The following is a 15,202-nucleotide window of genomic DNA, read 5'->3' as shown; positions in this document are numbered from 1 at the left end:
TAAGACAAATCCCAACCAATGGAAAAAGCATCCCAATTTAGCGTCTCAAAGGGTCTAGCAAGGTTAAACCAAGAAGTAAATGCCAAAGGCAAGAGAGGAGGAAACAAGAGACCTTACCTAAGTACTAAATATGCCAAATTTCATGTACACACAATCCAAACATCAATCATCTCTATTGTTGAATGTTCTATGTAGCTGAATTTAGTTTTGAAATAATTTTGATAGCCATATATAATAATAGGTATTTTTATTCGAAATTTTGGCACAATTTCTTAATTCTTTGTCGTGTGTTATAAGTAATGTATTTAAGATATCTCTAGAAAATCATCATTTATTAGTTAGGTATTTAAAAATGTATTTGTATAATGATTCTGTTTGTTTAAACTGACCAGTATGGGTAATTTGAAATTTTGGCACAATGTCTTAATTATGTGGCTGGTTATAAGTAATGTATCTAAGATAGTTCTTGAAAGTCAAATATTTATTAGTTAATATTTTTTAAATTATTAGTATAATCTTTATGTTTAAACGTTTGTTTAAACTAAATAGTAAAGTGTGTATATATATATATATATATATATGTTAGTTAAGTAATGTTTAAGATATTTCTGGAAAATCAAATATTATTAGTTAAGTTTTTTTTAATTATTAGTATAATGTTTTTTTTTTAATGTTTGTTTAAACTATATATATGTATATGTTAATTAAGTAATGCATTTAAGATATTTCTGGAAAATCAAATATTATTAGTTAAGTTTTTTTAAATTATTAGTATAATGTTTTTCTTTAAATGATTGTTTAAACTAAATAGTAGAGTGTATATATATATATATATATATATAAATTGCATTATTTATTGGTTAGTTAATTAGTGTATTTAAAATATTTTTGGAAAATCAAATTTGCATTAGTTAAGTTTTTTTTCTCAATAATATTTTTCATTAAATGTTTGTTTAAACTAAACAGTGAAGTATATGTATTGTTAATTTTTCAGTTTTTATATATAAGTATATGTATTGTTAAGTCTTTTGTTTATATATATATATATATATATATATATATAATGATGATGATGATGATGATGATGATGGTTAACCTCAGCTGAGACCAAACATTGGTCTATCGGACCTAACCATCATCATATATCTGAATTTGAATTTTGAAAATTTTGAACCTTCTGGTTTATATAATACTTCATATAACACAATGATTATCAAATTGAACTGCCCCATAAACTTATATATTTATTAAATTTATATTATATTTAGAGAATCAATTATTTTCAAAATTATTTATTTCAAATTTTATATTTTAAAAATAATTTACATTTAAAAAATTGACCTTTTAATAATTGATAAATTTAAATTAATTTTATTTATTTTCTATGATAAATTTGGATTGGTCAATATATTCAACTTTCTTTTTTTTCTTTGATGCTAGATTAGTTTATTTTTACACTCATTTTATATATATATTCTATTTTTATTCAAATTTCTATTGAAAATATAAAATTCCATAAATTTTGTTTATAAAAATAATTTAGAATATGATTAATAAAATAATATTATTATTTTAAATTATGATATTATGTTTATTTTGAAATTGAATTTCTTTAATTTTAATTTAATTATTAATAATTATTATATAAATAATAGAAATTTAATTTCTACATATTATTCCAAAATATTCATATTAATATAAACAAAGTAAAAGTAAAAGTAATAAAATAATATTATTATTTTAAATTATGATATTATGTTTATTTTGAAATTGATTTTCCATGATTTTAATTTAATTATTATATAAATAATAGAAATTTAATTTCCACATATTATTCTAGAATATTCATACTAATATAAACAAATTAAAGGATTTTTTTTGCTCTTGAAATTAAATTGATTAATTAATATGGGTCAGTGTGCCGCTAAATTAGAAGTAAAAAACACAAGGCAAAATTAAAATATTAATCTAGATTTTTGCACACAACAACGGCCAAACTTGGTAACTATGCTATCAACATTCACACTTAGCCAAGCCGTATTATATATATAGGGATGGCATTAGTTAAAAAGTGATGGGTTATCTATTCCACTATAATCACATGTATTAGAAGTTGTGTCAAGCGTGGATAGCTATGTTATTTGAATGGGGCAAAATTAAAAGTAAAAAGCAGGTGGCAAAATTAAAAATTAATCTAGATTCGTCAAACTTGGTGACTATGCTATCAACATTCACACTTAGCCAAGCCAACTTTATTTTATATATATAGAGAGAGAGAGAGATAGGGATGGCATTAGTTAAAAGTGGACGATTGTCTGTTCCACTATAATCAAATGTACTAGAAGTTGTGTCAAGTGCCTGGATAGCTATGTTATTTGAATGCTAGAAATCTCCGTACCATTTCAATAATAGTTTATATCATTTCAACAAAACACTACAAAAGGATGGATAAGGAATATGTTAAATTTGTAATTAATAGAGATCACTTTTATATTAAAAGAGAGACTACATTTTTTGGTATGATTCTAAAAAAAAAATTATCCATTTTAAACTAACCCAGATACATTTTGAAACAACTCATTTGACTAGATAAATGGCCAAACTAATAAAAGGGAAAAAATTTGCTAGAAATGTAATTTAATACTTTTCAGAATCCCCTAATCAACCCAAAATTTTCATAATGCATTATGTTTTGCTGTTATCAACGCCTACCCAATTAACCAAGGGTAATCGATCAAGACCAACCAAGGAGCAAGCAACCAAAGTTAACCAGGAACTGTGTAAGTATGCCTGGATCTCCACGCAAATTTCAAGTTGGGTTTGAGTTTGGGAGTGAATGGCCAATGCAAAAAATACGAAGACAAAGAGTAAAGAAAACTTACAAGCGAACCCTATTGCAAGTTGTCCTCTTGCAAGTTGTCCTCTGTTGCAAAGAGGAAATGAACCCTGTTGCAGGTTGTCGACATTGTTGCAGGTTTGAGCCAGAGAGCAAATGCAATGTGTGATGGCGAGAGAATGGGTGTGATCTGCAAGATAATAATGGAGGGGTTAATTGAAATGTGCGGTGTACCTCTACTTTCATATTTGTCATCCTGTCAAATTCAATGAGTAAATATTGTGGTACGAGATGTAGGCATGCAAAGGTATGGTGCCCTGGATGGGGATGCTCGTATCTTGTGGTGCATAGATGTGGATGGATGTATCTATCGCACCCATTCTCCCACCATCACGCATTGCATTTGCTCTCTTGCTCAAACCTGCAACAACGTTGGCAACCTGCAACAGGGTTAATTTCCTCTCTGCAATAGATGACAACCTGCAACAGGGTTCACTTGTGAGTTTTCTTTACTCTTCTTCATATTTTTTGCTTTGGCCATTCACTCTCAAACCCAAACCCAAACTCAGCTTGAAATCCGCTTGGAGATTCAGGAATACTTATGCAATTTCCGGTTAGTTTTGGTTGCTTGCTCCTTGGTTGGTCTTGATCGGTTACCCTTGGTTAATTGGGTAGGCATCGATAGCAACAGAACATAACAATTATGAAAATTTTAGGTTGATTTGGGGATTCTGAAAAGTATTAAAAATGAGATAAATTAAAGAGAAAGAATTGTTATAAAAGTTTAAATATAAAATTATTGATAAAATTGCAATTTTTTATTACAAAAATTAGATTTTTAATATATAAATAAATTCATTTACTTAAAATTAAATTAAATTTAAGACGTTTAAATTTTAAATTTCAATAAATAATTTTCTAACTAAATATTATACAAAATTAATTTTAAGAATATATTTAATAAATTAAATATTAAAATATAAAATAAATAAATCTATTTTTTTCCAAATTGCCTAAATAACTAACCCCAAAAAACAAGTGTAATTGAACTCATACACAAATTTGTGGATGTGAATACACAATATCTTCACCTAATAAGCCATGGATGTTGTCATTATCTAAAATGTTAAGGACTTGTCTAGACTTGCCATATCGAAGCACAATATCTTCACCTAACAAATCATGGAAACTGCCCTTATCTAAAATGTTAATTAAGACCATAGCGTTTCTATCTTTTTTCCTTTCATTTTGATAAGTTAATATGAAAATGACATTTTGACACTTTTATATGAAAATAACAATTCAAATTTATTAACTTTTTTCATTAATTTTAATCATAATTAATATAATTAACTAATTATTAAATTTGATAAATATTAAATACCATATTAAAAAAATATTTAGCTTAAAGATATTCATGTTGTCCATGAAATATTATTTTATTTTAATTCAATAAATAAAATAAAAATTAACTAATTATTAAATTTGATAAATAGTAAATACCATGTTAAAAAAATAATATTTAACTTAGCTAAATATTAAATAACAAGTATGTCCAAACATTGTATGCATATTAGAAAAGTACAGTCGTCGAACGTTCTTTCCCCAGCAGTCAATCTGTCAGACACCAAAGAAGTCAAATCACCTCAGCCAGACAAAAAAAATCTGGATGCCTATAAATGTATGAAGTATGGGTGTGACTGGTGTCTTAGAGGGTGTATTAAATACCCTATAGCCTTGTAAATAAGGCTTTCCTTCACCTCACCAAGTAACATGTAGCCAACCCTTCACACTCCAAAATATTGCAGCCCTCCGTCACATATTTAGACAACGAATATTTGCAGCACAATCGATCCTAACCCTTGATAATAATAAAAATGAAATTCCGCAAATCCACATCCACCCAAAATTGAAATATATATATGCCTATCCACGAATTATATAACCCAAAATATTTGGAATAGAGTAAGAGAAGCCATAATCCATATTAGGAATATTAATATGTAAATGTATAAATGATTGATATAGTTTGGTTACAAATGAGAACCCCACCAAGTAGAAATACTAGGTGGGATGCCCCTTTCATGAATCCAAGTAGAAATACTAGGTGGGATGCCCCTTTCATGAATAGTCTGAGAGATGTCATTTCATAAATATTGATGATTATTATTATTATTATATAAATATTTATGTTCCTCCAAGAATCTCTAGGGGCTACAATCATACTAACTAATAATTTCTAATGGCTCTTAAGTCTCTCATAGGCAAGGACTCTCTCCTACCTAATGGCTCTAAGTCTCTCATAGGCAAGGACTCTCTCCTACCTTCTATAAACTATGGTGAGGGAGGCCAACAATACACTTAAGTGTGCAAGCAGCCTAAGCTAAGTCAACAAAGTGAAGGCTCTAAATAAATGCTCCTCTAACTAAGGTGTCCACATGTTACACTAGGTAATCTCAACCCTAAAGTTGTGCACCATCCAATCAAATGTATCCCTCTGCCAAGCGTTCCTCCTCAGAATGTGTGTCAAGTGGTTACTATGCCTCTAGGCTTAGTGCCCTTCCTCCCAAGTGTCAAGCACTCCCCTAACAGTGTAGTTGTGCCATATGTGCCAAGCATCCAAGAAGCCACACACATCCAACAACCTGCACAAGACAAGTTCCCTTACCCTGATACCAAGGGAAGGCACGTTCTCCCAAACTAAACTCTGAAAATGTCAAACAAAACAAAAGAGGGGCTAGCAGACAAAAACACCCTCCACGTCCCATAAAGAATTCTCTTACCGAGAGTGAAAACACTTTCAGAACAACCAAATGGCAAAAACTAACACTTGCCATGCCCAGGTAATATAAATATATGTTTCCAATAATAATAAAAAGGATATTTCACGGTTCAACTAATTCAGAATAAAGTTTGAACCATCCTCGATATTTAACAAAGTTTAAATGATGAAACATACTTGAATTTGAACCATGTGTCATATGTAGAACAACCAAATGGCAAAAACTAACACTTGCCATGCCCAGGTAATATAAATATATGTTTCCAATAATAATAAAAAGGATATTTCACGGTTCAACTAATTCAGAATAAAGTTTGAACCATCCTCGATATTTAACAAAGTTTAAATGATGAAACATACTTGAATTTGAACCATGTGTCATATGTAAAAGCCAATATTCTCAAGAAAACAATCTGCAACAAGAATTTTCATTATTTATGTTTACAAGTTACTTCAATTCCACTTTTTATATATATATATATATATATATATATATATATATATATATATATATATATATATTTCTGGCAATTTCTCCCCTCGATATATATATATATATATATATTTCTGGCAATTTCTCCCCTCGAACCTTTTGTGTCGTAAACCACAACATCAAACAAAAATTTTGAAATTTTGGCATATTCATGTTAAGCTTGTAGATTTCAGAGTTAAAATAAAAGTAATGCAACACTCAAAACATATCAATGCTCCTATTAAACTGTCATAGTTCAATTCATGATTTCCCAGTTTGTAAACAAGTTGCTAATCCCGCATATACATCTGATTTAGTTACAAGATCTTGATAAGCATTCAATGGAGACACATCTGAATGCACTTCATCAGTAAATAATAAATATGCATACTCATAATGAAAAAGGATATGAAAAGTAAGGTCTAGTCCTAACATTATAACTGATAGCGGTTTGAGCTGTGGTGCCTAAAATTTTATGAACTTGTTTGAATATGTTTGTATATGCCTGATGTATAATGAGCACATTACTAATTCTCTGGTGCAAACTTGATGGAAATGCTATTAACACAGTGCCTTTCATCTGTTGGTGTTGGGAAACCCTCGCCTTTGAATACATGACCCAGGTGGCCACCACAAGCAGCACAGGTTATCTCAATACGACGCCCATCTGGATCAGGCTGTTAAAATTTAAAAGTAAGAAACCTAAAGAGAGAGAAGTGAACTTTAACCAACATACAATTAATTCTCCACATATACATTTATCCAATTTCTAGTATAATCATCAGTAGAGATAATACATACAGTCCGATTGATAGCTCCAGGAAGACCTTCATAAAATGCAGGCCACCCACAACCCGAATCAAATTTGGTTGCAGATTTGTACAATGGCGTGCCACAACCAGCACAACTGTATACTCCATTTTCAAAATATTTGTTGTATTCTCCAGTCCCTGGAAGCCTGTGGCATACATATAAGAGAATAGAAATTAAATATTTTCTTCGATTCCACATTCATCAATGCAAATGCCTATGTGGAAAGAAATCAAAATTCTCTGTTCAATTAATAATCACCAGATATTTACATAATAATATTAACCTAAAAACATTAGGAGGACCGTGTTTTGTAGTTGGTCACACCAATATAATTGCCAACACGCTCACAAATGATTAGCCATCATATCTGACGATTTCATGTTTCTTGATCATTCTTTTCTATGGGTGAGTCGAAGCTTCCATTGCAAACTAAGCATGTGGCAAGGTAAAGAGGGGCATGTTGCATTAAAAGAGCCCAAATTTCATACCACTTATACCCAAAAAAGGGGATTGGGGATTGTATTAGACCTCTCATAAATGAATTCCGTAGTATGTCATTGGGGCCTAATAACTAAAGTATAACTAAGTACAGGGTTAACAATTGAGGCAGTGCATGGTTAAGTGTAAAGACACCCAACTTCTTGAGTACAGGTAAAATTCCAGTATATTGAGCCTCCTAAAGCATAAGCACTGTAACTCTTTATTACGAGATTAGTTACCACAGAGGGCCAATCTTGTAAGTCACCTTTTGCTTATCTGAGTGCCTTGTATACTTCCTCAAGAGTCATCAACATTCGACAATTAAAAAACAATTACTCAGCCTCCATCAGGGTCAGTCCAGACTCTAACTTGTAACACCAATTCTTTGGAACTAACTCAAGACTCAAGTAACCCATCTCAAAGAGGACAAGCTTTGGTTTGCCTTCATGATTCACATATTCAATAAGTTTTTCAGTTTGATGACAATTAGATTATAGGAGTTCCCAAAGCTGAAGACTACGATCCACTTAAATCAAATAGTACACAAATTTAGTTCTATGGCCAGTATACTTTAAACTATCACAAATAATAGAAATCTCAAAAATAACAGAACCATACATGAAACCAGAAAGACAACAGATTATGCCATAAGTCAAGACATATGAAAATCCTGACTGCCTTTATCTACAAAGTTTTGACCAATAAGCATGATCTCCATAACATCCAATTTTTTCTGGCAATATCAATTCAGCACCTGACATAACCATTCAAGAGATCCAACGGAAATAACATACAAGACATTATCATTCTGTCAAGGAAAGGACATCCATAGTTTTAAAACCAGAATACAAAAAGAACCCTGGAAGAAAATTAGGATGTCCAAGGACCATTGCATACTCGCAGTTGTATTTAGATAAATCCCGCCATCAATAAGTTTGCTTCCCTGAACAGACTGTTGACAAGTGACAACAGATCAGTTACAGATGAAGCCACCAGAATGTGGCTAAATCTCTTTTGTTTGAAAAGAATTCAGCGTGAAAAGTATGATCATGAGAGGCTTGTCTACTAGTACCCTCTTCAGATATTGTTCAGTTGTGGATTTCTATTCTTGAAATTTGATCATAGTTCCAAAGGTAACCCTGGTCTTTCCTACTTGGTAAAGCAGTACAATGTTCAAATAGTTTTTTGTTCCTTTCCTTTGCCCAAGAGTAAGGATTTGAAACAAATAACTGGGCTGACTTGTCAGCTCTAATTCAAGGGTTGAATGGTATTACTCTTTAGGAGCTAAAAAGATCTTGGTCTTTGGAGACTCAAACTTGTTAATCCTTTATTAAAATAAAGAGAGCCCCAAGAGATTGGCATATACTAGTGTTAATAAAATAATACAACAAACAAAATGATATTCAAGAAAACACAAGAAAATGACAGAAAATAGCATAAGCCAATTGGACAATTATATCCACACCAAAGATACAAATATATAGTATATTTGGTATAACCACCTCTTGAACTAGATTTACTCTCACAATAAAACCTAATGAAGAGATAAGGTTAGGAGGTGGCAAAATAGGATCTAATATACATTTGGAATAAAACTATATCCTATTATGTGAAATCCACAAAAAAGTGGTGTAGGACTTAATAATTGTATACGGGACCTACAAGCTAACAAACCCCACTTCAATCATAAGTCCAAACAATTATACCAGTAAGGCAACAAGAACTAATGCATAAACTGGTATCCTCTCCAAATATTCAATCTGCAATTCTCAGGTTGACCTCAATGAAGATCCACCTGAAAAGCCACCAAATATAACTGTGGGAAATTAATAGAATCTGGAAAATCCCACTGTGTAAACACATAAGTAAAAGCGCCTATGATTAGTCGCCACTGTGAAATCCAATATCTGATGAGCAAATCTTGAGAAGTGAATAAGTTGCAATTCTAACACATCCCTGACATTTCCTAACAATCCAATCAAATGCCAAGCAACAACGCAGGCAGATCTCTCTATCCTCCTCTTCATCAAGATCTCCAACTGCAACTGTAGAAGTAGTAGCACTAGCACTAGCTGCACACTGAGATAGAAGAGTTATGTGCCAGTGTTATGGCTGAGTAGAGTAAGTGCCTGCAACTGGAGGACTTGGGGCTGGTACTAGTGGATCTGCATCTAACTGAACAGTCTGTAATGCTTCCAACTCCAAATCAACATCAATATCCTCGTCAGGGTCAAACTCTGCTAGTTGAGTCTCCACTACCCAATCTAAGGTTGGATCAATATCTTCCAACACAGTGGGATCTGTATCAGGTCTTTTGTTCAGCAATTGATTGCGTCTTAGCCAGAGGTTGCATTGGACGAAGACTAGATCATTAATTGTTTTTGTTCTAAACAGTTTCTCTTCTTCTTGTGAATCCTCTCAAAGACAGACCAATTGCGCTCACACCCAGAAGCACTGCAAGTTTGATTCGAAGTACGGATTGCAAACTTCTGCAATTGAGGACACTGGCTACCAAATGCCTCCCATGAGTGTGCTGCAAAAAACATTATTATGTAATGATTTAGTTCAACAAATTATATATAACTTTCAAATTATAAACATTTTAACAAAATAAGAATTTGAAAAATGAAATTGTTTCACTAGCTCATCCACTTCCCTTGCAATCCTTGCTAGGATTTTGCCAAAGGTACCTATGGCTCTACTGAAACAAGTGATCTGTCGATGTATCTCCAGCTGCTCACTCTCATCAAGGACCATGCGCTCAAGGCACTCATACAATCCATCTTTCACTTCCCCAGTCAAATCTTCTCCCAAATGAGCTTTATAATGATACCTTGGGTTCAGAAAATCCAGCGGCATGTATAGGGTGATGGAGTTGATTGTTCCATCTTTGATCAATGATTTCTCAAATGGGCCCATACTTAGCCACTCTATCCTTGTATGTTGTATTTATTTATGCCTTTGCCTAATCTATAGCCTCATAAATGAAACCCATAGCCAATCTTTCCCCATCCACCAACCACAACACCTTAACTAGTGGCTCAACAATTTTCGAAATCTTTGCTGCCCTTTTCCAGAATGTGTCATCATTAACTTTCTTTCTTACTGTTGTAGTGGCTGCAACACCCTCCAAAATTTTGGCCTACACTCAAATTTTGGAGCCTACTATGGATCCTATGATCAGTCGTTCCTTAGTCACTTATTGGTAAGTTGATGATTTCAAGCTCCCTTCTTTGATCTCAAGAGTCATTCACGTTGTTATCTTTATATAGCAAGTATCATCTTCGGGCATGGGAGTTATTGCTTGTCATGCAAAGGGAAGTTTTGGTCTGCTTCAAGGGGCAATCTTTGTGAAAATGAATTGTTCTCATAATATAGACATGTTTTGCACTCATTTCCAAAGTTTCATGCACTATTACACAAGTGTCATCATTTTCCTCACAAAGTCTATCGCCTGAGCCGCACTTGTCGTAAGCTACCACAAAGGTTTCAAAGGGAAGTTTTGGTCTGCTTCAAGGGGCAATCTTTGTGAAAATGAGTTGTTCTCATCATATAGACATGTTTTGCACTCATTTCCAAAGTTTCATGCACTATTACACAAGTGTCATCATTATCCTCACAAAGTCTATCGTCGGAGCCGCACTTGTCGTAAGCTGCCACAAAGGTTGTTGCATTAAGCGAAGTATGTTTTCATATGTTCTGGATGATCTATGTTGTATCACTAAGTGTCCAAGTGTGTGGTCACAGTCAAGTTCTATCATTGTTTACATTGGTTCCACCGATCCCACACTTAGCCAAATTTCGGAGAATTCCTAGTAACCTAGCCTCATCCAGCCTTCCTAAACTACACACTTTGCATCTGCAACCCTCAAGTTTTTTCCTTGCATATTGGAATTGCGCAATGCGCAGAAAGCCCAGCGTCCCTTGGCATCCAAAATTGCGCAACGGTTACTTCCAATGACCCTCCCTCAGCCGGAGCTCACTGGCATCCAAAACTGCATAGATTTGTCCTCCAGGACCCTTTGTTGCCCAATTCCCCTTGCCTCTGAAAACTGCGGATTTGTCCTCTAGACCCCTTTGTTGCCCAGTTCCCCTTGCCTCTGAAACTGCGCAGATTTGTCCTCCAGAAACTCATCCCGCAGCAGCCATTACCTACTTGAACTGCGCAATTCGGTCCCTCAGTAGGCACTAAGCAATTCTTTCCCTCAGTGGGCACTGTGCATTCTTATCCCTCAGTCCAACCCAGTCACTAAGCCTTCTCCCCCCTGACCTTACACCAGTTCCAGCTCAGTCGGTGGATTATCATGCAACATCTTAGACTAGGGGTTTATCAGACTAATGTCATCTTGTCATGAGTAGATTACAGATACAAGAATTCTACCAGGCTATGGCAAGATGATGAAGAAGGAGGACATGTTAGATGACACTAAGGAGCTGAGGAGAAAAGATAACTATCAGATAAGAAGACCAAGGAACCTAGGGTATGATAGAAGATCGGGACTGCATGACGACTCCATCTAATTCACAACCCTTTGGAGGGTAGGTATGAAAAATAAAGCACATCTTTCATGAAGTTGAAATACACCTCTTAGCGTAGGATGAATGACAACTTATCATTGTCATATCATTATGTCTTCAATGACATGTATGGTTGCAAACAATAAAAGTCATTCCATGTGTTTCCTCTAAGTATTTTGCTCCCTTTCGCTTGTTGGATCAACTGTCATCTTTTGGCATGTTTGACTGTTATGTCATGTTTGTGAGTCTTTTCTGGTGGTTTCGAAGGTTGACCTCTATGTATATGAGTTTTCCTAACCATGTAAACATTTGTCACACTCATGCACAAAGTCTTGAACACTATCGCACAAGTGTCGTCATGGTCGTCCTAAAGTCTATCTCAAGTGTCGCACTTGTTGCTTCTTGTTATGAGACAGTCACACAGAGGGAAATGATTTTTTGTTGCTCTGGTGGTCTATGTTGTCATGTCATCGAAGTATGCTAAGTGTGTGATCACAAGTTCAAGTTCATCACAAGTCTATCTTCCTCCCGCACTTAGCCATTTTTCTGAAAATCTTCCCGACCGGGAAACTCAATTGCACCGGACCCTCACTGAACTATGCACTGTGCAATCTCAGCCCTTAGTGTCGTGACCTTGCTACCTGGAACTGCGCAGTGCACAATCACTGTCCTCCAGGGTAGTTGTACTGCGCAATTCGAAAGCCCAACAACGTTCCTTGACCCCCAGAATTGCGCAGTTGTGCCTCCCAGCCTGCCTTGAACTACGCACTTCGGCTTTTCCCTTGCCTGCTAGAACCCCGCAGTGCGCAAAGAGCCCAGCCCCTCTTGGCCTCCAGAACTACGCAAAGGTGTCTCCCAATGTCCTCCCTCAGCCAGAGCTCACTGCTCTCAAGAACTGCACAAATTTGTCCTCCAGGCTTCTCTGCTGCCCACTGCTCCTTGCCTCTAAAAACTGCGCAGAAATGACCTTACATGGCCTCATCCCACATCAACCATTGTTGGCTTGAACTGCACAATCCTGACTCCCAGTGGCCACCGCACAATTTTTCTCCCAAGTAGGGACTGTGCTAGAAAGTTCCTCAATCAAGCATGAGTTGTGCCTTACGCAATCTCAATGATCAAGTCCTCTCCCTGTCACCTGGAACTGCGCAATGCACAGTTATTGGGCCCTCTCTCCCAGCATGTCACTTGTCCTGGGCTCAGTTCATGGATAACAATGCATCACCTTAGACTAGGAAGTTTTTGAATTGACGTCGTCCTGACATGAGTGAATTGCGGGAACAAGTACACTATTAACTCATGGCGATATGATGAAGAAGGAGAAGAAGAAGGGAAGCATGCATAGAGACTCACTTGCAGCTGATAGGACGAGTGAACCTATCAAGAGCAAGCAAAGGGACATAAGTTTGCAACCACCTCCCAAGACCAAAGATCATTGAAGACCCCGCATCATCAAGCTATGCGGAGGAAAAGAGAAAGCATATCCAAGGAAACATCTATCACTCAGCAACAATAGTGACTTGACATTCCTAGATCATCAAGCCAGTCCATGTTCGCAGTATCATGTCAAGTCGTGTCATAAGTTGCCACCTGCCACATCACTATTGTGAGCCATATTTATTGTAAATCAAATGTATTGTAAAGTGGAAGTCCAATGGACACACATGAATATGAAGAGTCATGTAAGTTGAAAAGTCAAAGGAAGTTGAATATTCATGAGGGTAGTCAAAGAGTCACAAGGGGAAGCATCACCCTTGGTTATATATACCCCCTCATTGTATGAGCAAAGGACTTTTCACCTTGGCTCCTCCCACAAAGCATTAGAGAGATCATTTAATTCTTTGAGCAAGGAGTGGCTCCAATGTCCCACTATTGGGGCTAGTGATGTACAATGTAAATATGAGCCTTGGAACTTTTGCTTAATTACAGAAGCCTGTTAAGGCTAGCACGTTCTTCATGCATGACTTATGGATGTTTGTAAGACTATTCTATGAACGTTTGTATTTCACGTTTGCTTTCACATGTCCTAAGATAGTTGAACTATGTCGGTTATTTAAGTGTTTATCTTGTTGGGAATGTGTTGTAAATGGTTGTTATTGTTGTCTCATCCTTGTGGACTATTCTGCAAGAAACTAGATAGACTTTTCCTTGCTTATCGGTCATAACGACCGTTACATCTGTTGTGGACTATTCCACTAGATGTTAGACGGATCTTCCTTTGTTCGTTGGTTGTAACAACTATCGCATCCACTGTGGACTATTCCGCTGGATGTTAGACAGGGCCTAGTTCATGTGTGTATCTTCTTGGGTGGTACTATTACCTCTCACTTAGAGGCTCACTTTCTCCTCCCCTTTTGCAGTAAGAGAACCTAGACACAATTGAGTTGCACACTCACTTTGCTTTTCGAAGATACCATTGCATCACTCTCCTATGCTGACAGCTAGAGCCAAGGCAGATCTTTGAGGATTTGGCAACCGAGCCTTTATACCGGATGGGACTCCTACACCAAATCTAATTGGGACTTCATATCGGGGAGATTCCCTTGGTTGATAGATTTCCAGCACTATCAACACTTACATCTTTACCATCCTGTTTGTGGGCCCATTGACATCCATTACATTCATCACTAGAAAACATCTTTTGCAAGTTTTTATGTTGGGAAAGCATAGATAGCAATGTCAAAAAATGAGTTGCAAATCTAGTGATGGCATGCCTAACAAGATCCTTACACCTTATGTTTTTCCTCATCAAGTTCAAAATCCATGAGTAATTGTCGATATACTTTGTTATGCTTTTGGCATGCTCTATATTGTTCTTGGTCCAATCTATTTTACCAATATCCTCAAGCATGAGGTCTATGCAATGTGTAGCACATGGGGTCCAAAAGATAGTTTTGTGTTTTTCCTCTAACATTTTACCAGCAAGAACATAGTTAAAGTTATTACCTGTGATGATTTGAACCACATTAGCCACCCCCACCTCTTCAACAAGCATCTAAACATTGAAACAACAAATGTGCATCTTTCACCTTATCAGATGCATCAACTAATTTTAGAAACATTGTTCCCTACGGGAAAAAGATAAGAAAATTTATAATGGTATGGTTCTTTGATCAGTCCATCCATCTGACATAATGGTACATCCTGTTTTCACCCATGAGCTTTTGAAATCTTTCAAATATTCCTCAATGGACATAACCTCTTTATGCAAAAGAGATCCCCTTAATTCATGCATAGTAGGGCCTTTGAAGCCCTTACCAGCAGCAATGATGGCATCAAACATAGGTTCATTATACAGTGA

The 15,202-nt window shown here is 35.3% G+C and overlaps 1 protein-coding gene across 1 annotated transcript in view; it reads right to left on the bottom strand.

The window, feature by feature from the left end:
* Positions 1 to 6,303: 6,303 nt before the first annotated feature.
* LOC149168673 (peptide methionine sulfoxide reductase B5-like) overlaps positions 6,304 to 15,202 on the bottom strand; it is a 55,503-nt gene continuing 46,604 nt past the window's right edge. Inside the window, exons 3-4 of the mRNA XM_089428370.1 lie at positions 6,892 to 7,048; positions 6,304 to 6,767 (exon numbers count right to left, since the gene is read on the bottom strand). Of these exons, the coding sequence (XP_089284496.1) occupies positions 6,618 to 6,767; positions 6,892 to 7,048 (307 nt within the window). The 3' untranslated portion in view covers positions 6,304 to 6,617. The remainder of the gene's footprint in view (positions 6,768 to 6,891; positions 7,049 to 15,202) is intronic.

The sequence above is a fragment of the Pinus tabuliformis genome, chromosome 4_2, assembly GCF_031772625.1.
Source record: "Pinus tabuliformis cultivar Carrire ecotype Pingquan chromosome 4_2, CPIR1, whole genome shotgun sequence".
Classification (NCBI taxonomy): domain Eukaryota; kingdom Viridiplantae; phylum Streptophyta; class Pinopsida; order Pinales; family Pinaceae; genus Pinus; species Pinus tabuliformis.
The sequence above is the reverse complement of the archived record's forward strand: the minus strand, read 5'-3'. Positions and strand labels throughout refer to the sequence as shown.